The 27,262-nt window shown below is 43.4% G+C and overlaps 1 protein-coding gene across 1 annotated transcript; it reads right to left on the bottom strand.

Moving 5' to 3' along the window:
• On the bottom strand, nt 1-26,830 carry LOC308693848 (membrane frizzled-related protein-like; the record flags this gene model as incomplete). The annotated part of the gene is made up of 10 exons (XM_081370940.1): nt 1-225; nt 322-449; nt 1,912-2,046; nt 2,181-2,311; nt 3,750-3,898; nt 5,843-5,919; nt 6,018-6,143; nt 18,104-18,234; nt 26,434-26,653; nt 26,821-26,830. 10 exons carry the CDS (start codon nt 26,828-26,830, stop codon nt 1-3), a joined length of 1,332 nt encoding a protein of 443 aa, XP_081227066.1.
• Between the last annotated feature and the right edge of the window lie 432 nt (nt 26,831-27,262).

Consider the following 27,262-nt stretch of genomic DNA (forward strand, 5'->3'; position numbering starts at 1 on the left):
CTAAGGAAGACAACACTCCATGGGATCCTGTGAATCAGGCAAGAGGTGGCAGTTGAAGGGCCAGTTCAAGTTGATCAGGTTAAGAGCGTGACTGCATTGCTGCTCAGCCGTGGAGCAGATGGACTGGCACGGCTGCAGAACTCCACTCTGAGGGCTACAATGGGGCAAAAACATACCGCATACTAGCCGCCGAAAAGATTCAAAACAGGCAAGCTCCATCAGCACCTGCAAGAATATCAGAACAAATTTCCCAAATAAAAATGTGAATTCTATTGTTGATCAAGACAACTCTCTTGACTCGTTGAGAACGTGCTTTCTCACCCTGTACTTGTGCAGAATAGAAGCAGCCTCTCTCTGATCAGAAACGGTCAGCCAGATGTTTGGAAAGGATGTAAGATTGTAGCTTAGACCTCTGCACATTTCAACCCGGATAGGCTCACAAGGTGAAGCTGAGAAGAAAAAAACAAAATAAGAATGTGATTATTCAATGAGAGTGACTTTTGACTACTAAAAAAGTAACTTTTTAGCATGATATTTCAGTTCAAGGCTTTGCATTATATGGTCAAGCACAGTATGTTAGACATTAAATACGTCACATACTCTCTGTCTTTAAATAATATTAGCACATAATACAGTAAAATGGGAAACAACACGGTTACACATTTATTTATATATTTTTAAATATATTGTTGAACTAACAATGAACTATTGTGTTGGTAACCATTAACATAAACATTATTAATGCTGTTTTCAAATTTTGTGAATGATGACTTTAATTTTTGGATGAACTATACCTTAACTGGGTTTTTAATTCAAATGGAATAAGAAATTATTCTTTTAATGAAATAATACTCTAAACAAGGAACTGCCAATAGGTGGTGGTAAATGTCTAAATAAGGAATTCATTCATTCATTCATTCATTCATTCGTTCATTCATTCAAATGGCTGATTCATGCAGGAATGAAGTAAAGAGGTGTGTTTGACTTGAAGCAGTGCTGTGCAGACTGATCGGTGTATGACATCAAAGTACCGTGACAGTGATTCAAAAGCATACAGAGCCGTCAGCTCTCTAATCGCTCTCGTGGAACTTTAACGTCATACACTGATCGCTCTGTGCAGCACCGCTTCAAGCCGAACAAGCCTGATGGCTCTCTTTATGAATGGGCCATTGAATCATTGGTTCACCCGACTGATTCACTCAAAACACGAATTCAATCAGAAACACTGTTGTTTTGCTTGGAGATGCACAGTCATTCTGCTATGGCTTTATAGGTAACAAAAACAGACAATATTGTGTCTAAAATATAACACAATATTAATTTCTTATTTATTGATCTGTTGTATAAAATCAGTATCACATTTGCACTCGTGTTATTTGGAACAAAAACTAACAAGGACTATATCATCTGATATAAATATGAGACAAAAACTCATACAGGGGTATTTTTTATCCCAATATCTTGAATTTTAGGGGCATATTTCGGTGCATCATGTTTGTCACCATCAACCGTATGAAATGTCACATGACGTATGTAGGACTGGGTCGGGACGGTTGCATTAAATGTATTAAAAATTGTAAGGCATTATTTTCTTTACCCTAATTAATTTATTAAAGGATAATTCCGGTATTTAGCATTTGCAACGAACTCTGTGAGTTGCACAGTTTTGAAAACTAACGTCAAGGGTTGTTTTAAGGACGTGTTTGTGCATGCCTGTAGCCAGCCACTCTGAAGCGGTCAAAGGCGATTCTAGACGAGTCAAAAAAGTCGAGACAGGACCCATCGTCAACATTTCTGTGTCCACCACTTCATCCAAAACAAACCAGAAAAGAGACTCAAAGTGCTAAATACCGGAATTATCCTTTAAATTAATGCATTGAATCAGCAGCGCTAATATTTATATATTCTCACTGAAAGGAGGGTAGGTAGAGTTAATGCAGTCATGCTCATCTGCACCATCTGCGCAGTCACTCCATCCATCACACCGCCAGTCCTGGTGAAGACACTCCCCAGAGCCACAGGCAAACTGTGTTGGACTGCATGTTCCTTAAAGCAGAAAGACATGACGCAGTGCAGCTTTACAAACTGACAAACTTTACAGAGCTCTGCAAACATAGAGGTTCACAAAATATTGACAAAATTTTAAACTGACAAAAGCTGTGGAGTCTTGTGGTACTCACTTTCTGAAAGAGAGATGGCCTTAAATGATGCATAAAAACCACTGTCAGCAACACCGTCATCTGCCACAAACACAACAGTCATCACAGGTCCAGAAGAGGTCAGATCGGGAGGCAGCGCTGAACCACAATACCTGAATGATAGTGGTGCATAATATTTTGAAGTGAAGAATTCATTATAAAAATGCAGAAAGGACTGTGTGATGGTTAGGATTAGTATGTCATAAATACTGTGACTTCTTTTGCTTCTGTGTTAAGTGTGTGTGTTGAGGAATGGGAGTTTATGTACAACAGGGCAACACTTTAGAATAGGTCCATCATTAAAGCTACACTGTGTAGGATTTTCTCCCATCTAGCGGTGAAATTTTTATGACTACCAACTGAATATTACTTTCTAGCCCCTCCCATTCCGAGGGCGTTTTAACTCCTACGGTGGCCGTATTATTTCAAATCTTCCGGCAGTCACGAGTAATCTCCCCCTTGCATTCGTCACGGTGCCACTGAGTGCCAAAACGGGAAAGGCGAAGCTTGAATTTCCAGGTATGTCCCTCTTTGGCTAATGTATTTTCAAGATGGCTGCCGCCATTCGAGCGACTCACTCGTATGTATTCTAAATGGCAGATTCTACGCTTACGAGAATACTTGATAAGTTGGTAGAAGTAATTACACATTAAAGAGCACATATCATTTTGATAGAACAAAGTGTTTTTTTGCACTTTGTTCAACTTAAAAAATTACACAGTGTAGCTTTAATGAATAACTACACAGGAACACATGAGTAATGCACTATTAACATTCTACTATTAGCTACTATTAACTAACAAGAAACTGATTAACAAATTAGTAAGTAATAGCACTCAGTCGGATGAGGTAATTCACTATTAGCTAATCAGTAACTACTATTTTTTTCATACCTCCCAGAGGACTACTAAGAACTACTATACATGTTCATAATTTATGTGAATATTGCATAATATATCATTAACTCTAAAGTAAAGGTTGTGGTAACACACTAGGGGTCATTACCAAATATTAAATATTACCAAATCCTTTAGAATTAATTAATTATTTGAATCAGTATTCTAAAGTGAAAATCATGGTAACCCACTAGTAATGCTCAAGTGTTACTACTCAAGAAGCCATTACTATCCAAAACCTTACAACCTCAAAAGCGTACCCTGATTTCAGTCATTACTAGAGTGTTATCATGTTTTTCACTTTAGAATGACCCAATTATGGGTTTGGAGTGTGGCGGGGTAAACTTGTGTAGAGGTACATGAGGGACCATAGCTGATATTGTTACTGCAGAAATGCATCATCACAGTTTGTAAAAAGGATCAAATGCTGTCATTACAACTGTATAAATGCTCCAGTTCATCAAATACAACTCTCCCTGAAGAAAGGTCATTTAGCTGCTCTATAACTCAATTCAAGTAAGCTTCAAAATGATGCACATAATGTAGTTGATAAAAATTCAGTTCAAATATGTTAGACTATGTAGTGATGAATTTTAGAAAAAAAGTTTTGAAATGTAGACAAAAAGAAGCAAAAAACGTAGTGAAGTATTCTCACCTGCCCAGCACAGTGCTGGGAACCGTGTCTGTACTGTCGTAAACCTCCACATAGTCAAACTCACAGACATCCTGCGTTTCCAGACTGAAATTCTGAAAGCTTAGTCTAACAACTTGTCCATCTTCCACAGATATTTGCCACGTACACAGCTATAAGAGAGCAGTCAAACATTAAATAGTAGAGATAACTTAAATAATATAATAGAAACAGTCATGCAACAGAAACAAATAATAGTTACTAAATAGTTGGCCTACTGAACCAATACGTTAATAGATCAGTGCACAGCCAGGTTGGCAGGACTGGTCAACAGGTCCATATGTAATACTTATTTCATATTCCAAGGTGTTTCCCAATCATAGGGTATTTACATTGAAATCTTAAAAGAGACATGCCTTTTAAAAACTGACCCCTGGTTTCACAGACAAGGATTAAGCCTATTCCCAAACTAAAATGCATGTTTGAGCAGCTTTAACTGAAAGCAACTTGCAGTGACATATCTTAAAGGGCACCTATTATGCAAAATTCACTTTTACATGGTGTTTGAACATAAATGTGTGTTGGCAGTGTGTGAGCAAAACCACCCTAGAATGATAAAAATCCACCCAGTAGTTTTTTTACTATCTCAATAAATCATAAGCACTGTCTCAGAACACCCTGTTCTAGATTTCCCTCATTGTGACGTAGAAATGAGCTAAGCCCCACCAACATGATTTGATTGACATCTGGTTTTGGCATAGACCCCGCCCTCAGTGATCTGTACACCATCCTCCATTGTTTCAACGACAGCCGGTAATGTCTCCTAAGTGTAGTGTTCTGTTGCGGGATGTAAGAATGGACATACTAGTCTGAGCCACTGAAAACGCAGCGGATGGATTTTTTTTATGAAGAAAAGGCGCCACTTAAACTTCCTAAATACGAGAATCATTTTCTGACTGTTTAGTGAACGAGTTAATCCTCAAGTTAATGAAACAGGGTAGAAACTGAAAGTTCACAAAAACATATCCGCATAATTTCAACTACAGTGGTTCAACCTTGCGTGCGTCTTCCTCTGCTTGTAGGTCGTCTGTCAGAACGCCAGAACGGAGACTGATACAGAAGAGAAGAAATTACTGAATAAAGTCGATATTTTGTTTTTTCAAAAAGTTTTCTCGTCGCTTCATAAAATTAAGGTTGAACCACTGTAGTCACATTGACTATTTTAACGATGTCTTTCCTACCTTTTTGAGCTTTCAAAGTGTTAATTAAACAGCTGTGCTAGCTCCCCTCAAAGCTCTTCAGAGGGAAGCAGCGGTTATGGTCTCCTGAGTGTGAGGCTGTGTTTGACAAGGCGAAAGGTTTTGACACTTTACAATTCAAAGTTTCCAATCAGAGTAATCTGTGATGCATCGCAGTGTGTTGTTGATGCCGTCATTTCTCGCATACTCCCGGACGGCCAAGAAAACCAATAGCTTTTGCTTTGAGAATGTTGAGCAAAGCAGAGCAAAATTATGTTCAAATTGAAAGGGAGGCACTTGGAAATTAAGTAAAGAAGTAAACATCTGGTGTTGTCATCAAAGATGGTCCTGTGTAATACACTGGGGGCATTATGTTGGCCAAATGTCAAACTGACCATGATAATGCTTCTAAGGGGAATCTTACCGATCTTTGTGATAATCTGCCTGAAGAAACTGTTTGACTGTTCATTGTACTAAGTTCAGTTTAAAGAAAAAGGACATTGAATGATTATAGAGTTTAATCACAGTACATTCTGTTCTCCAGGTATAACTAAGGGTACAGTGTTATGCAGGTGTTTAATTGTTGAATAGCAATAGCAGAAACACTATAGGCCAGATTTACTAACAGCTTTTGCAAGTGCAAACCCTCTTTTGGTGTTAAGAAAACTACTGTCAGGATTTATTTGACACGCAGTGAAAAATTTGCGATGAAAAGGCATGGACACAGTTATTTTTGCGGCTGACCTTATTGCATATGCATTTGTAGGAGTTTGTCTACACCCTTGTCAGAACATATCTGTTTTTGTTTGCAAAGTTTATGCCATATAGTATCAGATTCAGGAACTGAATTACAGTGGTAGCAGTTCATAAAACATATACCTGTTGATGTGGGTAAGACTTTGGATGGTTTGGACTGGACAATGATCCATATTCTCCTGTTATTTTTCCTCCACATTCTAAAAATCAAAAGATTGCATCCATTATGGTTTTTACTTTCAAGTGAGATAAGAGACTAGAAGTATCACACTTTGTGTAGTGACTTTATTGGTCTGACCCTTGTGCTTCTGACTACAGTTGACTTCATCTGAGTGGTCCTGACAGTTTGGGTGGCTGTCACAGATGGAAATAGGTAGTAAGCAACGACCACCATCACACATAAACTCTTCTCTGGAGCAGCTTTCTGATTGCATGCAGGGAGAAAACTTTAGTACATAAACAGAAAATTTAGTTTAAAACACACCATGTGACATATTTTTATCATTTGTGATCAGGAGCCGTATTCACAAAACATTTTGTCTTACCACGAAGAGTTATAAATAGCAGTAAAAAATCTTATTTAAGAGTTTTCTCTTAAAACTTATTCACAAAGCTGCTGAGACCAACTTTTACTAAGGAATATAGAGAAGTCTTAAACTAAGAATAGGGGCGGGATTGACCTCGTTGCTATGGATGATGTCAACACACTTACTAACTAACTATGTATCATGTTGCCATATTCAAATAAAGGTTTAAAATATGAATGTTGCCATATTCAAATAAAGGTTTAAAATATGAATGTTGCCATACTCAAATAAAGATTTAAAAAAAAGCAGGCTAAGCGTCACTAATTAAACAAGTTTATGTTCAGCTAATTGTCAGCCTCTTAAGCCAAGTTCACACTACATGATTTTAAGCCCGATTTAAGCCCGATTAGCAAATCGTTGAGCTCGCCGACAGGCCGGGGTGTTATCGCGTGCAAATCGCGGGGGATTAGCGGGCGATGAACGCTCGCCAATCTGTTAGTATGGAAGAGCCAACAACGCAGCCCAGAAAAATATCTAGCATGCTAGATATCTGGAGCTGTCGCACGATTCAACCTCATGTGATGTCATGAGCTACAGCCAATCAGAGCAAGGCATGGGTTGAGGTCACCGGGTAAATACTTTTATATACTGTCTATGGTAAATACGCGGTTTTCAAAGAAACACAGAAGAAGACGAGTTTACAGAAAGATGAGCAACATTAGTATGCTGACAGTATGCTGATCCACTCTTTCACCCATACTCTCTTATTTTTTCTTTTGCGTTTTTTTTTTTTTTTTAGAGCAAATCATCGCGCAAACAGTTTGCAGCACTAATTTCTGTCTGACGTCCATATTCAAACAAAGACTCGCATGTTGTGTTCTTCTTCGTCTTCTTCGCTGGGTAGTGGCGCGCGTGCTGTTTCGCGTCATTTCCGGTTCGTTTAATCGCGTGATTTTACGTGACAAAACGTGGTTTGTAGACAAGATAGAATCGTTGGGTGACAAGAGTTGTTGTCGTGTAGTGCGTTACCTCCTGTTGCGCATCAATCACGTTGTGTCGTGTGGTGTGAACAGCTCAACATTTCACAGAGAGCAAGTCATGTAGTGTGAACCACACAGTTCAGCCAGACATTTTAAAATCATGTAGTCTGAACTTGGCTTTACATGTCTGAATCTCGATAGATTGCTAAATTCAAGCGACAAATTATGTTTTATAAACATAGTTCGGGAGGAGCACTATCTAATCAGCTCGAGAGGAGGCACATAAACTGTATACACAGCCGACTCACTGTGTTATCTCTACAGTTTTCTGCATCCCCCCACCCCGACGACTCACTCTCAGCCCAGCCGGGTATATGGGGGAGTACTCAGTGTTTAGGATAAATTCTGAGCTCAGAGCCCTCGATCCCCTCGGACAGCACGGCAAATAGGCTTATTTTACTCTTTTACTCAGAGCCCTCAGAGCTTATTTTACTCTTTTACTCTATCTGATAATTTGTAAGTGTGAACTGTGGCAGTTGTTTCACCAGACAGTTGTTTCAACACTGGACATCAACCACACGGCATACGCTAATACCTTTTCATATACTGTCTACTTTCTATGTATAACAGTTCTATCTAATAACGTATTAGACAGGACTGGTAAACGAATGAACACAGAGAATGCGGGCACTATGTGCTCAGCCTCTGGAGTTCTCAGCACCGTTAAAATAAATGTCAAAATGGAGAAAAAAACCTTTGGAGAAACCGGGAGAACTGGCCCCCCAACTGAGCCTGGTTTCTCCCAAGGTTTTGCTCTCCATTCTGTCACCTGATGGAGTTTTGGTTCCTTGCCACTGTCGCCATTAGGGGCTTTCGCACCAGGTAGTTCTAGGAACTTAATTCTAGGAACTAGCCACCAGGACGGTCCCCTGAGAAATGAAAGCTTTAGCATAAGTTCTGCTGGGAAGACTCAATTACTACGTCACTTATTGCCTTCACTTCTATCCAATCATATTCTTATGCTCACTGTATAAAAGCACGGTACTTACACATGTTTGAGTTCGCAGATACTGAAGCGACGATTACCCCCATCCTCCCCACCACCACCAGGATGGTCCCGTCCATACCTCCCAGGGGGGGTCGGCTGCGCCCCTGCCTTCATGTTTAGGCAGGAATTGCAGATCCGATACTCTCGGATTATGCACTACGGACGGGGCCTACGCCAAATGACTTTGTAGTTTATCAGCTTGCTGAGCTGTCAATAAATGTATGGTTTATTGAAATAACTCTCCCGAGTCTTTCTGGTAGAACTAATGATTCCCTTAGGAACATTTTCCTGGTTGTATTTACACCACAAGTAGGAACTTTGAAGTGACGTAAGCCGCGCTTGTTGTTGTGACTTTTATTTTATAAAATAAAATAATAAAATAAATAAAATTTAGTTTATACCCAGTGTTGCTAGCTGAGCAGAAATACATAATCGTGTTTCGCTTGGTCCCTTCAAAGTTGCGTTGGATTTCTTCCTTAGCATCAAGGTTAAGAGGCCCATCTATCACTGTTTGTCATGTTCGTAGAGTTAGTTTGTGGAGTAAATACATAGGCTATAATCTGTGTGTGTACACAGCGGTTTTTCTTTTTGTGTGCGTTTGTCACTGGTAGTTCCTATAGTGCTGATTTAGACCCTACTATGAAGTAGAAGCTAAATTAGTTCTTCCAAAAGGAGTTCCTAGAACTAAAATCATTCCTGTGGTGCGAACACGCCGAAATTCGGGTACTCCCGCCAATAATTCTAGGAACTATGAAAAGGAAGTTTGGTGGGAAAGCCCCATTTGTCTGGCAGGCTTTTGGCTTGCTTAGTTGGGGACATTTAAAATTCAACAATATTGTATATAAACCACTATATAAAGGTGACTTGACTTGACTATAAATCAAAATATTTATTGCATTTATAAGGGGAGAAGGCTCAGCACCCAAGCCTCTATCACATATAGCCTCAATGGTGTACAGTGGTGTACAGATTGCCGGCAATAGCCATTAGGATTGTTTGTTATTTGGTTTAAGGACTTAGGAGTCCTCTTGACTACTCCTAACTTTTCACAGATTTAGGACTAGGTGCTGGTTTTAGTGCTAAAATGTTTTGTGAGATACTCTTAGAGCAAAAATGTAGGAGTCCTAAATTTAGGACTGAAACGCCCATTATTTTTAAGATTTTCTCCTAAAAGAGAATATCGGCAAGTTTCTTTTAGCCTTAAAAGGTTTTGTGAATATGGCCCCAGAATATCATATACATTTTCACTGCTTGCTGCTCTCGTATTAGCAACAGTTTCAAATGTTTTAAAGTTTGAGGTAGAAACAGTATAATTAGACTCAGATAAAATTTTCACTATTGCATATTTATTTGATATGACACATTTAAATTGCATTTCAATATCGTCACCCACAACACAGACTGCTAGATCCACAATACTGTCTACAAAAACAATCTCAAAAACATTCCAGGCACTGCATATCAATAGCATGAGTCCATGCTTTCATGTTGCATTCTCTTTATACAGAAAAGTTATATTTTACGTACATCTGGCATGAAACAGTAACTTGTTGACTTTGATTGCTAGGCATAGCATTCCAACAGGTATAGGTCTAGATGTTTGAAACTAAAACTAAAGTATGTTAAGGTTGGGTTTAGGTTTGGGGTTAGGTGTAAGGTTGGGCCAGGTGTGTCCAATCCAGCTTCTGGATAGCTCCAACTCCAATTAAACACACCTGCAAATCAAGGTCTTACTAGGCATAATTGAATCTTCCAGGCAGGTGTGTTGAGGCAAGTTGGAGCTCAACTCCAGGAGCAGGTTTGGACACTCCTGGGTTGACTAGTGAAGAAAATGCATTGATATGAATTTATTTAAAATGGTTGATTAATAAAAATCAATTAAATTGATTCCACAACCATTTTAAATACATATAGATTGAAAAGGCAGGCACATATAGCAGGTTGTGAGGCTTGCGCCTCCGTGATCATGTTCAGTACTCATTGTGAAAAATGCTGCATCACTGGCGGTCTCTGCTGACTGGCCACAAAAGCAAATGCCACTGCTCTGGGTTGGGGTGTCATATCGTGACCCGCACCTGGGACAGAAGGCCCCTCCTCAGCGGGGCGGTCCATGGAAGTACCACCAACAACTCCATTATCTCCAAAAACCATAGCTGGTTGGACCATCTTGGTGCCACCAGTAGCACTAACTCTGTTCCTCCCCGATTTTCTGCAGTACCAGAGGCAGCAGTTTAATATTTTTTATATAATTCATATTTGTGGCCCCTTGGCCAGCAGTGAGCTAATGTGTCCACTCCCAAAGGGGACTGCGTCAGTGAGAAATAAAACTGGCAGTGGGTGGTCTAATATGTTCCAGATCATTTAGACCTTACTGGGATGTAGTTAAGCAGATGAGCAGCGCTGTCACGCCTGCCAGCCGGGGTGCCTATGATAGCCACCAGAGGGCGCACCTTCCATCTTTGTTATCTCATCATTGTCGTGTAGGCCTGATGTAAAAGATGAGGAGGACTCAAATGCAGTGATGAGAATTGAAAGTTTAATAATAAACTTTGTAACAAAAAACTCAGTGACACAGCAAACAAAAGTTTACCACTTTTTCACCACTTTGGTGGTTCCTGTGAGCACAGCCCGCACACATACGGATGTAGAGGAAGGAGGAGACCACCGACAGACAGAGAGATCCAAGAAAATGTCCAGCAATAGATGAGAATAGGATCCAGCAGGCAACAGTCCTGCACCGATCCCCACGGCTAGGTTTCCTGAACTCAGATCACAGGTAAGCAAAACAGAGAACACAAACAGACAAGGACTGCACACCCGACATGAAACAATCCACTGACAACACTGGTAGACACAGCTGGGAATATAAAGGGTAGGGGGAACGAGCAACAGGTGAGGAAGATCAGCTCGTGATTGTGCTAATTGCCCACATCACGATCTGCAGAAATGACAGGACAAAACAAAACAGCAGAAAGGAGCCGGTGACACACCCAGAACCATGACAGAACCCCCCCCCCCCCCTCAGGGATGCCTCCTGGCGTCCCCGGAGGACTCACCATGACACCGATGGAATTGGTCAATGAGAGCGCGGTCCAGCACGTCACGAGCCGGAATCCAGCAGCTCTCCTCCGGACCATAACCCTCCCAGTCTACCAGATATTGATGACCTCTACCCCTCCGTCTCACATCAAGAAGTCGTCGCACCGTGTAGGCGGGTAACCCCTCAATGAGTCTGGGAGGTGGCGGAGCAGAGGTCTGGGGCTGAAGTGGGGAGCGAATAACGGGCTTGATCTTGGAAACGTGAAACACCGGGTGAATTCTCTTAAACTGGGGGGGTAATTTGAGTCGAACAGTCACCGGGTTAAGCACCTTAATTATAATGTACGGTCCAATAAATTTGGGTCCCAGTTTACGTGCGGGAAGTTTGAGGGGAATGTCCTTGGTAGACAACCAAACCTTTTGACCATACACGTAAAGTGGGGGCCTAGAACGGTGACGGTCCGCCGACGCCTTGTTCCTTTCACCAGTCCGGGAAAGGGCTTCTCTGGCGAGCCTCCACGTACGAAGGCATCTCTGAATGAACGTCTGCGCGGACGGAACAATGGCGTCGGTCTCTTGGGAGGGAAATAATGGGGGCTGGTAGCCTAAACAGCACTGGAAGGGCGATAATCCCGTAGACGAGACCAGGAGTGAGTTATGTGCGTACTCGACCATGGTTAATCTAGAACTCCAAGTCGACGGCTCTGCCGACGCCACACAGCGCAGGACTCTCTCCAAGTCCTGATTTGCTCGCTCAGCCTGACCGTTACTCTGCGGATGGTAACCGGAAGATAAACTCGCAGTCGCCCCCAACTGTCGACAGAATTCTGTCCAAAATCTAGACACAAATTGGGGACCCCTGTCAGAAACCACGTCCACCGGGAGGCCATGGATGTGAAAAACGTGGTCTAAGACAATAGTCGCTGTCTCCCTCGCTGAAGGCAATTTGGGGAGGGGAATGAAATGAACCGCCTTCGAGAACCTGTCCACTACAGTAAGGACCACGGTATTGCCACTAGATGGGGGTAGACCTGTGACAAAGTCCATGGCTATATGTGACCAGGGTCTCGAAGGGATAGACAGTGGCCGGAGTAGCCCTGCTGAGGGTCGATTTGAGCCATTACCCTGCTGAGGGTCGATTTGAACCGCACACAACGGACAAGCTGAAATGAACTCTCGAGTGTCCCGCACCATCGAAGGCCACCAGAACCGTTGCTTGATTAACGAACATGTTCGAGTTGCTCCCGGGTGGCAAGCTAGACTGGATGAGTGACCCCACTGAAGTACGCTAGTTCGGACCGGATCCGGCACAAACAACAGACTCGCTGGACACCCCGCAGGAATCGTGACGTCGCGTAACGCCTCACGGACCCTGGACTCCACTCCCCAAGTAACCGCCGCAACCACCCGGTTGGGAGGCACAATGGTTACTGGAGAAGTGGATCCAGCCTCTAATTCAAAAATCCGTGAGAGCGCATCGGGCTTACCGTTCTTACTACCGGGGCGATACGAGATGTTAAAATCAAATCGGCCGAAAAATAATGCCCAGCGAGCCTGCCGTGAATTTAGCCTCTTAGCGGAACGGATGTATTCTAAGTTCTTATGGTCGGTCCAAACTATAAATGGAACCCCCGCGCCTTCCAACCAGTGACGCCACTCCTCCAGCGCCAACTTAACAGCCAGTAACTCCTTATTCCCGATGTCGTAATTCCGTTCCGAAGGAGTTAGACGATGAGAAAAAAAAGCGCATGGGTGTATTCTGTCGTCCGAAGGGGACCTCTGAGACAAAATTGCCCCCACTCCTACCTCCGACGCATCCACCTCCACAACGAATTGACGAGACGGGTCAGGGTTGGTGAGAATAGGAGCCGAAACAAAGCGGCTCTTTAAGGTTTCGAACGCCTCCTGAGCCTGCGTTGACCAACAGAATCGAATCCGTGTGGAGGTGAGATTTGTCAGTGGTAGAGCAACCTGACTAAAACCCCGAATGAAACGCCTGTAAAAATTGGCCCCCTGCAAGAGTTCGAATGCTGAAGACATCAACGGAAAAGGGTGGCTATTCTTTACCGTGATGTCATTCAGCCCTCGAAAATCTATACAAGGACGCAGCGACCCATCCTTCTTCCCCACAAAGAAGAACCCCGCCCCTGCTGGGGAGGAAGAGGGACGAATTATACCGACTAGCAGAGAATCGTTGATGTATCTTTCCATGGCCTCCCTCTCAGGACCGGAGAGCGAGTAGAGGCGCCCCTTAGGAGGAGAAGTGCCAGGAAATAATTCAATCGCACAGTCGTACGGGCGGTGCGGAGGAAGAGATGAAGCTCGGGACTTACTGAACACCGCTCTCAAGTCATGGTAAACCTCCGGTACATCCGCCAGGTTCACCGGTTCCTCCTGCAGGGTAGAAACAGACATTAAAGAAGATGATGCAGACATTAAACAATGAGACAGACAGAAAGGGCTCCATGCCAGCACTGAGTTAAGAATCCAGTCAATGTGCGGGTTATGTTTAACCAGCCAGGTGTGCCCCAACACCACTGGAGCAGAAGGAGAGTGTATGAGGAAGAAACGAATTTCCTCGGTATGATTGCCCAAAATAGTAAGGTTGACTAGCTTAGTAGAATGGGTAATCTCAGTGAGAGAGGTACCACATAGGGTTCTGGCTGAAATCGGTTCAGCCAGGAGAGAACGTGTAATGCCCAAGCGCTCAGCCAGTTTAATGTCCATAAAATCACCCTCCGCTCCAGAATCAATAAGAGCAGCCACTTGATGGTTAACCCCCTCCAACTGTAGAAAAGCCGGAAGAATGGAACAACCACCAGATGGTAGTTGTGTGTTGGTAACGCTCACCGTCATCTGTCCCTTAAACGGAGAACGTCGTCTCTGTATGGGGCATTCAGCCGCAATGTGACCTGCCTCTCCGCAGTAGAGACACAAGTTATTTGCCATGCGATGACGCCGCTCCGTGACGGTTAGATGGGCTCTCCCGATCTGCATAGGCTCCTCCTCCGTAAATAGCAATTGTTGTGAAGTAGCCCCTCTCGTGACTGGTGTGTTGTTGATGACGTTATGAGGAAACCCCGCCCTCCGAGTCTGGGTGCGAAGGGAGATCCGGTTATCGACCCGAATGGCGAGATCAATCAACCCGTCGAGTGATGTGGGTAGTTCCAAGGAATAAATCTCATCCTTGATGTGTTCAGCCAAGCCATGAAGAAAGTGGTCCCACTGTGCTTTGGGATTCCACCCACAGGATGCCGCGAGTGTACGGAACTCAATTGAGTACTCCGATACGGAACGAGTCCCCTGCTGCAACATCGTCAATGCTCGTGCCGCCTCGGTCACCAACGCTGACCGATCAAAGACCTTGCGAAGCTCCTGAGAGAATTCCTCATAAGATCTACAGCACTCGTTCTCATTGTCCCACATGGCTGTTCCCCACTCTCTCGCAAGCCCAGCCAGGTGCATGATCACAAACGCGACCCTGGACCTCTCCGTCAGAAAGCAGGAAGGCTGGAGTGAAAAAGTCAATGAGCATTGTGATAGAAATGAGCGACGCGAATTAGGCTCACCAGAGTAGGAAGCAGGTGGGTTGAGTCGAGGTTCGGATCGGCGAGGCACTACCACCTCAGCGTTTGGTGGATCAGGTGCTGTGGGAACCATGGGAGAGCTGGTCTGCAGCTGTTCGAGCCGGTGAGAAATCACAGCTAGCTGTTGTGACATCTCTGTCATGGCCTGACGAGAAGCTGCTAATTCCTCCTGCTGACGTCCTAGCAGAACGCCCTGCTGAGAAATGGCCCGACGCAGTTCCGTCTCCTCTGCTGAGTCCATTAGGTCAGTGGATTCTGTCGTGTAGGCCTGATGTAAAAGATGAGGAGGACTCAAATGCAGTGATGAGAAGTGAAAGTTTAATAATAAACTTTGTAATAAAAAACTCAGTGACACAGCAAACAAAAGTTTAGTCCTTTGGTGGTTCCTGTGAGCACAGCCCGCACACATACGGATGTAGAGGAAGGAGGAGACCACCGACAGACAGAGAGATCCAAGAAAATGTCCAGCAATAGATGAGAATAGGATCCAGCAGGCAACAGTCCTGCACCGATCCCCACGGCTAGGTTTCCTGAACACAGATCACAGGTAAGAAAAACAGAGAACACAAACAGACAAGGACTGCACACCCGACATGAAACAATCCACTGACAACACTGGTAGACACAGCTGGGAATATAAAGGGTAGGGGGAACGAGCAACAGGTGAGGAAGATCAGCTCGTGATTGTGCTAATTGCCCACATCACGATCTGCAGAAATGACAGGACAAAACAAAACAGCAGAAAGGAGCCGGTGACACACCCTGAACCGTGACAATCATGGACTGCATTTCCCCTAAACCCATTGCCTGGGCTCATTATGCCTGATTACTTTCAGCTGTTTCTCATTTCCCTTGTTAACTCTGCTTATATAAACCATGTGTATTCACTCATTTATTGCGAAGTCTAGTGTGCGGAAGTCCGCTATACCTTGGTTGTCTTCTGCTCCACCGTGTGGATCTACAGTCCTGTCTGCTCTGCTCTGCTGTGGTGGTCATCCGCTCTGCCTTGTGAATGACAAGCGTGCAAGTGTATTTGTTGCTTGTCTTATTTGTTTTTTGCAGTTGTCATTGCTAGGAAATATTGTTTTGTTTACTGTGGTAACACGTGCTGAAGTTACGTTTGTTCCCCTGCTGTGTCACATGGATTTTCTGTTTCGCTGAGCTATCGTAGCCATATTTTTTAAACAGTAAGGAGTGTCCAACGGCAGGTAAAGTACTTAAACAGTGTAAGGAAGTACACATTAGGAGAAGCAGTCAAGCAGCAGAAGTCAGCAGCAGTGTGTAAGTGTATTTGTTCATTGTCTCCTTTGTTTTTAGCAGTTGTCGTTGCTTGGAAACATTGTCCTCCAGAAGCTTGAGGACATCCTAAAGAGGCACAAAATCACTTTTATGGACCTTAACCTTGACTATTCCGCTCTATTCATATTCTTTTTATTTATAATTTATTTACTTTAAAAAACCTTGCTATGTGTACTGTTAGACTAACCGGGACTTGTCACAGTACTTTCATATTGTTGGTTTGATTGGTTCTATTGTTCTCCTTATTTGTAAGTCACTTTGGATAAAAGCATCTGCTAAATGATTAAATGAAAAGGTAAATGTAAACTTAACTCCCCATGAACTCCTCCCTCAATTGATAGCAGGTTCGCTCTGCAATTCAAGTGACCAGGGTTGTGCATAGAATTGAGAGAAGGCCCACAGGAGTCTTCTCAGTAAGAGCGAACACCACCTGGGTGATTCATGTCAGCCACCACCACCGTATTGCCTGTAAGAATAAGGACATGGTGATGCTGAACTTGTTGGAGGAAGTAACTGCTTTCAGTTCCAGTCAATTTATGTGCCACGGATTCTGTGCATTTAGTATAACCACTTGTCAAAGTTCTCATTACCCACTCATTACCATGCCCGGTTGCACCTACCAAGCGTCTGCTAACTGGTCAGTTTGCCATTCTGTGACAGGGATTTGTTCATACTGGATGATTGAGCTGGTGCATTGTGCTTTTATACAAAGAAGCTTGGTGACCTGAAGCATGGCTCTGCTTATGTTGTGCAGGTGTGACTGCTTTGTGACTGATATGAGACACAGCTTGACCTCTTCAACAAGGAAAAGCTTGGTATAAGCCAAGTGGTCTGCTCAGTTGACCGGGGAAAGGAGTGCAAAACCGGCTGCATGAACCTGATTTGCAGAATCTATTTAATGGACGTCTGATTTGTCTTGTGAATGGTTGGGCAACCTATAAAAATTTCTAAATATATTATAAGGTTAGTTTAGGGATTCATTGTTTTACATGTGTTGATGAATTCCCTTTTAGGCTCTGTTTACACCTGGTATTAAGATGCGTTTTAGTCAATCGGATCACAAGTGGACAACGCTATGTACAGGTGTAAACGGAGTCTAAAACATTTTGAGCTTGTCCACTTTCGACCACTTCCAGAGGCAGTCGCATATCCATTTGACTGTATTGCTTTTGTAGTGTAAATGTCACAAACAGCTAACACAAACTATGACAGCCACAAAAGACGCCTACTCTCCACCTACTGACCTAATGCGTAAACATTATTGGAAGCCAGACGGGATTTACCAATACCCAACTTTGGTTTGAAGATGAAAATCGTACCAAGCACTATGTTCTCTCCTCATACCTGACACTCACACTGTTCAGCATGCTCTCTTGGCTTTTAGAGCAGAAACGAAAGCTGCTGCTCTCCGTATGTTCTCCAGTTGTGTTTATATGCGAATTGCGTCAGCTTATTTCATCCATTAGATCGAAAGATCTAAGAAATCCCATACATTTACTTGTCCAAAGACACTCCCCTTGAAGAAATCAAGACAGAAGTGGCCGAAAGTGGACAAAAGAGACTGATCTGATCGACCAAAACGCATCTTAATACCAGGTGTACACAGGGCCTTGAACATCTTGGTTGGTTACCTATAGAAAGCAGAGTAGGACACCTAAAACTAAAAATGGTACACAAGAAAAGTTCTTCCACTTCCTGCAAATCGATCAATGAAATGTAACTGCATATTGCATATCAGATGCCTGTAAAAGGTGATTTTTTTTTATAATAAGAACTCACTAAAGATAGATATGCAGTGCCAGGAGATCGAGTTTATTGAGTTTATTATTATATATAAAATGTAAACTGTACAGTTTTAAACTATTAAAAGGAACATAATGTTGATATGTGTAAGTTATACTTACTCTGTCCTGGTAATATAGAATGGTATTGTGCAATGAACCCATTGCCACCAATATTCCCATCAGTGTGAAATGACACCAACACAGTACTGCTATTTGTATTCAATGTAGGTGGTGGAACATTGCCACAAAATCTAGGAAGAAGTGAATGTTAATTATTAAAAGTTTGAGAGGACAGCCTTGTAGAGAAAAATTTACTTAATAACTCATTTATTCCAATGTATGCAGCTTCAAAATATTCCATGTCTGTTGAAGATGTATCTTGTGTTTTTTTTATAGATAATTGTGTTTTTTAGGAATAACTGACGACGGGCCATTGGATTATTAGAAAAATAATGCACATCCAAGGTGGTAATGCGCCCATGTCAATGTACGTTATTTTTTTTTATAATATAGTAAATTATCCAGCTTATACAGTGGTTACCATGGCTTTTGTGTTTAGGACAAATTTCTCACATCTCATCCTAAGCCTCCGTTGCTAATTACAAAACATAATTTTAGAGCTAGTAACAGAGGCTTGTGCCATTGATATGCAGAGTAAAGCTGTGTTCACACTGCCAGTGATTTTGTCGCTGCATGTTGCCAGTAGCGGTGAGGCCACTAGTGGGAGTTGCCCCTACTGGTTGCCTAGTAAACTATATGAATGACATTCACACCCAATCCGAAACACACATTGTGGAGTGAAAAGACTAAATATAAATGGAATCAGTACATAAAATACTTAATATTAAAGATGAACAAAAAAGAAAGTGCCAGTCAGGCTGGGTTCACAAAACCATTCAGGCTTGAAGTCAGCACGGCACGTACCACTATGTACACAGAGACATATCATAAATTATAGGAAAATTGCTGACCGATAAAACTACTACCATCTTGTCGCCAACAAGGATCATGTTGTGACAGATCACGTGCGCTCTACTGACCTCACTCCAATTGGTTGTTGAGCCCGAAAGTCACACTTGATTTGCATAAATGTAAACATATCTCAACTTTGTTCCATCACTGAACACACTTACATCCTGTTACCAATGGAAATTGCTAGCTCTCCATTGAAATGAATGGGATCATGCCACTTTGTCACTCTATGTCAGATGCCCTATCATCTTTCGCCATAACGGACATGCACATGCGCCGGCCATTGAAAGTCCACGAGACAGCTAGTGCAAATGAAGTCTGCCATTTAGCACAGGACAGGGCCTGATATAATCTTTGTCATAGAATTCACTTGTTTGTTCACAGTTTGAATTATTTTCAAGACCTGATGTGAATTATTCATTGTTGCTTTCAGTATGACTATAAAAGTCAGCAAAATTATATAAACAGAGGGGCGGTGCCAAAATCAAAAGTGCACTATAGATGTTGATGTTTTTGGCAAAATTAAACTTTTCTCTTTTTTTTTTCTGAAGACCAATCACAACAGACTGGGGCTGGCTGACCAATCACAGCTGACTGGGCTTTAAGGAAGGTGGGTCTTAAAGAAACCAAAACCAAAACTAAAACTAAAGCATTTACACAGAATGTTCAAATAAGTGCTGCAACAATGTAAATTTTAGGGGGAAAAGTGGCTTTTCGATATTGACAAAAACTTAGCCAGCCTTAAAGGGTTACTTCAGGATTTAGCATTAAGCTTTGTATTAGTAGAAAACCTGTAGTATTTTCGAATTACCATGCTTTCCACCCTCATATCCCCCTGAGACAAGAGATTTATGTATTTTTTGTCTGGAAAAAATCCTCCGATGACGCAAAAATCGTCATTTTGCGTCATCGGAGGATTTTCTGGACAGAGGCTAAAGACTACAGCCAGTAGAAGGCGTTGTTCCGCATGTTTTCAGCCCGCCCATACAGGGTGGGATCTCACTCAGAATGTACACAGTGTCAGCCGTCTTTCTTTGGAAGCTAAGCTAGCAGGCTCTTGTTCTGTGGAGAAAGCTGAATAGTAGGAGAAAGCTGAGTAAGTAACCATCCTCCTTTTCCCGGACTTGTCCGGCGGGCGAGATCGTTCAAAATGTCCGGAATTCAGCTTTTGCTTTCTGCGGTTGCCATTCATTGTTTACATGCACACCTTTCAATCTAACTGAATTTGTGAATTTGAATGTAGTGTTTACATGAACGCTAAACAAGTGATCGGTTGATGTGCGTTTTACCATTGCTAAGAAAAATTCCCGCTCCTCCGTGAGAGATGCGAGACCCGGCGCGTCTCAGTAATGACGCCACCGGCCTCGCGCCGTTCTCCCGCGGCCATCAGCCTCGTCCTGCTCGCCACAGTAAACATGATGAATGGCGACTGTAGAACGCAAAAGCCGAATCCCGGACATTTTGGACGATCTCTAAATCCATTGCAAACTCATCACGTAGGCTAGCTTTGTTGTTTTCATCTGCGCACTCTTACTGGTAGGCGTGGCCTCCTAAGGCAGCGAAGCAAGTGCATTCTGGGAGTTGTTGTCTTTCATCCACATAAGCCAAAAATACATTTTCTGGCTTTTCTCAGTCTAGAAAGCTCCAAATTCAAAAATTTCTTCACATTTCTTCTACTTAAATGACCTATTTTACATACACATTCATCTTCCCAGAGGTGAAGTATCCCTTTAACTAGGGTTTCCAAAAAGTGATTGTGTTATTGAAGAATTTGTAACACTTTACAATATGTTTGAACTAATATGCTTTAATTCATGCTTAACTAATGCACCGATAATCACATGTTAATTTATGACTCATGAAGAACTAAACCATTAATTAATGATTACTGCATCAGTAACTAATAAAGAGTCTATATGATTAATAGATTAGAATTGCTGTTAATTAAAAGTGCAGTAGGTCATCTGGGAAATGCTAACTTTAGCCTACTAGCATTGAAAGCATACGACCCCACCCTCCCATCAAATCGCCGTCCAAACCCATGCCTCCTCCAAAACACGGACGTGCACAGACCAGAAGCGAGTTGACCAGAGACAACACTATTGGATTTCATCATGTGTCATTCACCGGTGAGAAAACTTCATAGTACATGGAGTAACAATACTACAATACCGAATGCAAACATCTTTTTAAAAACGTAATTAGATGCAGCAAATTTTCTGTTGTGTAGCTACCAAAAAGTTGTCAGTGTGTAATAATATTACTTGCATGACAGGGTTTCCACGATGAGAGTCTGCTTGGTTCCGATGAAGATATACAGTATAGATCGTAGATCCTTTGCCAGTGCCACGACAGTAATTTACACGACAGCCAGTGGCACTGATCCTCAACAAACGTACTTGGTTACTAACGTAACCTCGGTTCTCTCTAGAGTGCCCATAGAGCTGCGCGATCAATCAGCGAGCATTTGCTCAAGCATTTTCAGTATTCTGAGCCGAACATCGGGGCAGACAATACCGAACTTAGACCGAAAGCAGCTTAGCCTGCAAAGCGGGAACCTCTAGGTTATAAAACCTTATAAATGTAGACGGGGAGGCCCAGCCTGCCGCCATACAGATATCTTGCAAGGCAATCCCACTAGACCAAGCCCACGATGAGGCCATACCCCTCGTGGAGTGCGCTCTGACACCTAATGGGCACTGCAAGCCCTTAGAGGTATAAGCCAGCGCTATAGCATCGACTATCCATCTGGATAGGCTCTGTTTCGACACAGCAAGTCCCTTAGAACGTCCGTAGAATGAAACAAAGAGCTGCTCTCTCTGTCTGAAGACAGACGAGCGAGACACAAAGCCCTTAATGCCCTGACCGGGCAAAGGAAGCTGGCGTCCTTTTCCTCGTTAGAGACTGGCAGGGCGGACAGGGAAATCACCTGGGCCCTGAACGGTGTGTTGAGGGATTTAGGAACATACCCGTGCCTTGGTTTGAGTATGACTTTCGAGTGACTTTCTGGCCCTTATCCAGTAGCTCTTGTAGGAAGGAGAGAACCTCCGTTACTCCACAACCCTGGGGTGAAAAGCCACGTGCTGTGCTCCAGCTAGAGAACACAGACCATTTTGAGGAATAGAGCCGCCTCGTAGAGGGGACCCTAGCCTGCATGATCGTGTTTAACACCCCCTGTGGGAGATCAGTGGGTACCCGTTGATGGCCCACGCATGTAGGGACCAAAGCTCTGGGCGAAGATGCCATATCGAGCCCCTGGCCTGAGAGAGGAGGTCCCTGGTATTGGCCATGGGGCAGCGCTCGTCAGCTGCATCAGAACTGGGAGCCAAACCTGGTTCTTCCAGAACGGAGCCACTAGTAGCACTGAGCATCCGCTTTCCCTGATCCGCTCTAACACCTGAGGTAGGAGCGCAACGGGGGGAAAAGCATAGAGTGGGCAGCGGGGCCAGATGTGGGCCAGCGCATCCCTGCTCTTGGAGAAAAACTCCGGGCAGTGAGCGTTTTCTTGAGATGCAAACAGGTCTATTTCCGCTCTGCCGAATGTCTTCCACAGCAGTTGGACTGTCTGTGGGTGTAGAGACCATTCCCCTGCCGGAACATTGTTCCTGGACAGTCTGTCTGGTCCCACATTTAGGTGGCCAGGCACATGCGCTGCTCTGAGCGAGCGCAGGTTGTGCTGAGCCCATACCAGGAGATGTTCCGTCAGCCTGTAAAGGTTTCAGGATGTGATGCCTCCCTGGCGATTTATGTAGGCTACCACTGGCATGTTGTCCAAGCGTACCAAGACGTGGTGTCCTTTTATCTGGGGACGAAAGCGCCTCAGCACGTTGTCTACTGCCATCATTTCTAGGCAGTTTATGTGCAGAAGCTTTTCCCGTTCTGACCACTGGCCGAAGAACGGTCTGCCCTCGAGCAGCGCTCCCCATCCCGAGGTGGAGGCGTCCGTAGACACCACCTTCACACTCAAGGAAGTCCCCAGGCTTACACCTGACTGGTACCAGTCTGTCGCTGTACCAGTTTCAGTGCTGAGATGCATTTCTGATCGACCTTGAGGCAAAGAAGACCGGAAGTCCACGCTCGGCGCGGTATTCGCGCTTTTAGCCAGAACTGCAGCGGGCGCATGCGAAGCAGACCCAGCTGAAGAACTGCTGATGCTGCGGCCATGAGACCCAGCATCCTTTGAAACTGTTTGAGCGGGACTATAGCGCCGCGGCGGAAGGTTTCCGTCATGCGCTGAATAGCCAGTCTGCGCTGCGACGATAGTTGAGCTGTCATAGACAGCGAGTCCAGTTCTGTGCCCAGAAAAGATATTCTCTGACTGGGAGACAGTGAACTTTTCACCCAATTGACTTCGAGACCCAGATTCTCGTGATGCTCGAGTAAAATGGTCCTGTGTTCTATGAGCTCTGAGTGTGACTGAGCTATAACCAGCCAATCGTCCAAGTAGTTCAAAACTCGCATTCCCCGAAGTTTCAGGGGAGCGAGGGCTGCGTCCATGCACATTGTGAATGTACGGGGTGCTAAGGACAGGCCAAACGGCAGGACTGTGTATTGATATGCCTGGCCCTCGAAGGCGAATCTCAAAATCGCCTGTGACGTGACGCTATTTGTATTTGGAAATACGCGTCCTTCAGATCTATTGACACAAACCAGTCCCCCTGGCGAATTTGCGAGAGGATTTTCTTGGTCGTGAGCATTATGAACCGGCGTTTTGCAAGCGCTTTGTTCAGCTGTCTTAGATCCAGAATGGGTCTGAGACCCCCGTCGTTTTTCGGTACCAGGAAATATCTGTTGTATAGCCCCCCTTCGCTCTGAGCTTGAGATAAAGGCTCTATGGCCCCTTTGCTCAACAGTTTCGCAATTTCGGCACGAAGTAGATGTGCTACTTCCTTTTCTACCGTGGTTTTGATTCGCGCCGCACAACGGCGGGAACGTCGAGCGAACTGTAGCGAATAGCCTCTTTTTATAATGTTCAGCACCCATTCTAATACCCCGGGAAGCTTTGCCCACCCATTTGCATGGATAGCTAGGGGTTGAATGAGATCTGGGCTCTGGCCGCGACATAGTGGCGGCCGGAGAGCTTCGGTATGCTGTAACATAGACGCCGTGCTTGCAGCGTTTGAGGCGGGGGGCGCGCTGATCACAGCGGGCAGCCTGTCCGCGCTCGACTCTCTTTGGGCGGATAGCTGAGAGAGAGTGAGCGAGAGAACCCCGTGGGGTTTGTCATGTCTGTGAGTGAATGTGGGCGCAGAACAGCGGGCACATTTACTGCACTGAAAACACTGTCGGCCAGGGCTGACTGTATGTGTGTTGGTTTCATTTTTACAGAAACCGAAAGACATGCAGCGTGTAGTGTTTGTGGGCACTGGATCATGGGCACATTCACTACATTTAATGCACAATCGACATGAGTCGATTTTATGCCCGTGAGCCCTGTGGGGCGGGCTGTGTCTGTGTGTAGGAATGAGCACTGGGTAGTGGGCATTTTTACTACACTCATAACACCATCGGCCGTGGCCGGACATTTAACGCACAATCGGCATGAGCCGATTTTATTTGTGCGAGCCCTGGGCTTGTCATGTCTGTGAGTGAATGTAGGAAGCGCGGGACAGCGGGCACATTTACTACACTGAGAACACCGTCGGCTTGAGCCGACTGTATGTGCGTTGGTTTAGTTTTTACAGAAACCGTGAGACATGCAGTGTGCACTACATTTAATGCGCAATCGACATGAGTCGATTTCATGTGTGCGAGCCCTGAAATGTGGCGGGCTGTGCTTGTGTGTAGGAATGAGCACTGGGTGTGGGCATTTTACTACACTCATAACACCATCGGCCGTGGCCGGAATACCAGAAAATACACTCTTTATGGGATTTATCTGGGTTTGTGTGCAGGCAAGTCGGCTGTGAAACCGGCTTGTTTTTTGCTAAATACACTGGAACAGTCACATTTTCTGGAACTGAACGAGCGAGAAGTTTTGGTGGAAGTCCGGCCGCAGCGGGACTTGAACACTGTCGTTTCCTTAGACTGGCTAGGAAGACTTTGAGTTGCATAGAAACAGTAGCCCCGTTTACATGTAGCATTGTATTCCGATTATAACCAGTTTAAAGTTCAATCAGAATGAAAATGCTCCATGTCAACACCTCAATCGGAATAAAAATGCTCAAACCGATTGAAATTTCAGTCGGATTGAAGGGGGTGGAATAAACCTTTTCACGAACCGATCAAACGAAAGATTACACCATGTAAACGAGCTGTTCCGATTATAGTTATCTTAATCCTGTTCCCATATAGTTATCTTAATCCTGTTTTTATTTTATCTCTTTATACTGGACTATCCTCTTTTAAATATAACTGTATCCTTCTGGGAGAGAGTGCTAAAGCTCCTCAGGTAAAATTTTTGGTGGCATATTGTAGAAATTATCATTCTTTCTAAATGTGATGTAAATGTCCTGTAACTAGGCTACCAAATAAACAGAAACAGACGCGACTGACGTGCATGTATTAACAGTCGCCTGAACTTCAGAGGGAACTGAGAAATGTGTGAGAAAAAGGAGGTTGTCCGGCCTCCGCGGGACTAAAACACTCTCTTTCTGCTTTTGCCGGCGACGCACGCGAATGGGCGCGAGGGGTGGGGTAGCTTTCTTGCACGTAAAGAAAACTAGCCCAGTGACCGTCCGTTTCTGACATCCCTTGCGAACGGCGCAGATTGCGCGGCACGAGCAAAGGGAGAGAGAGCGGGAAGAGAGAGCGCGTCATCATAACTTTAATATAACAATAACTTTTTTATAACAAAAATGAACCATCACTGAACTTACTTAAGCTGTACTATGACGCTATTTTCTTCTAGATCTGCTGTACGGCCTAAACAAAATTTTTGTTGCATTATTTTCCTGTTATCACTGTAAAGCTGCTTTTAAACAATCAGTATTATAAAATGTGCTATATAAATAAAGGTGACTTGACTTGACTATCAATTGATACCAAATGTTATTAAGGAATTGATACATGATGACACATTTAATTAATAGCAATTCATGTATTACTTAATCTATTAATCATATAGAATCTGTATTAGTTGCTGATCCAGTAATCATTACATAATGGTTAAGTTCTTCATGAGTCATACATTAACACATGATTATCTGTGCATTAGTTAAGCATGAATTAATGCATATTAGTGCACCTGTATTGTAGTGTTACTAAGAATTTTATTGACAAAGTTTAGAATTTGGTGTGGGCAGCCAACATGGGTTAAGGTATTTTTGAAGTTCTTTAAGGGTGCATAGGCCTACAGTGTATAATAGTCAGTCAAAATGAAATTGAACCAATGAAATTGGTTCAGTTGAATAGAAATGAAATCCTGATTGACAAATTAGTTCTTGCACTGTATTCAACGGCTTTTTAAATGTAAATGTTTCCCCATGTCAATTCTGGTTGTCGTTTATGATTCAATAAACCACTTAGGGTGAGCAAACCTTGTGACTGCAGATGTCTTCTCTGTCTCCTCTCTGACTTCTAGCCAATCAAACAAGCAAGGAAAGGGTCCCTCTATAGCCAGAGATGACACTTGGATCTGCACTAGGAAAGGAGGAGACACCCTGATCACCCACACACAGTGAGAATCAGGAGGGTACAAGTCTGGGTGATTTGGAGAACTGAGAGTCCCCCCAGAATCCGTCAGCACGCCACCACATTCTGTAAAAGCAGATAAAAAGCTAATTCATATTGAAAAGAAAGTTGAAAAAGGTGAAATTTAAATCATATGAAATGTATGCATTTGATTATGGATGCTGTATCCCTAGAGTATTTGGACACTTAAGTCACATTTAAAATGTCTGACTGATAGAAACAAAATAACAAACCAAAGGGCATCTGCAACAGAATGCTACTAGAGCTTTTTTTTTAATTAACTTTACTTATCTTAGCTTTATTATTATTATTATTACTATCCATTCGTTTTAACTAACGAGCAATATTTAGAAGATGTGGTATATGTGGCATATGCATATAGATGGTTATTGGTATATGGGTTAGGCTACTCTACTATTCTGTTAAAGGGGACATATCATGAAAATCTGACTTTTTCCTTGTTTAAGTGCTATAATTGGGTCCCCGGTGCATCTACAAACCCAGAAAATGTGAAAAGTGACAACCGAGTAACTTTGTTGGTAACACTTTGGAATGCTGTTTCTTTCTTACTACATAACTAATAATGAATTACTGAAGAACTAATAGGTCATTCTTTCTTAACACTTAAGTCACTACTGTTAACTACTAAGGAAGATGTGTTAACTAATCAGTATG

The sequence above is a fragment of the Scardinius erythrophthalmus genome, assembly GCF_964197995.2.
Source record: "Scardinius erythrophthalmus genome assembly, chromosome: 7".
NCBI lineage: Eukaryota > Metazoa > Chordata > Actinopteri > Cypriniformes > Leuciscidae > Scardinius > Scardinius erythrophthalmus.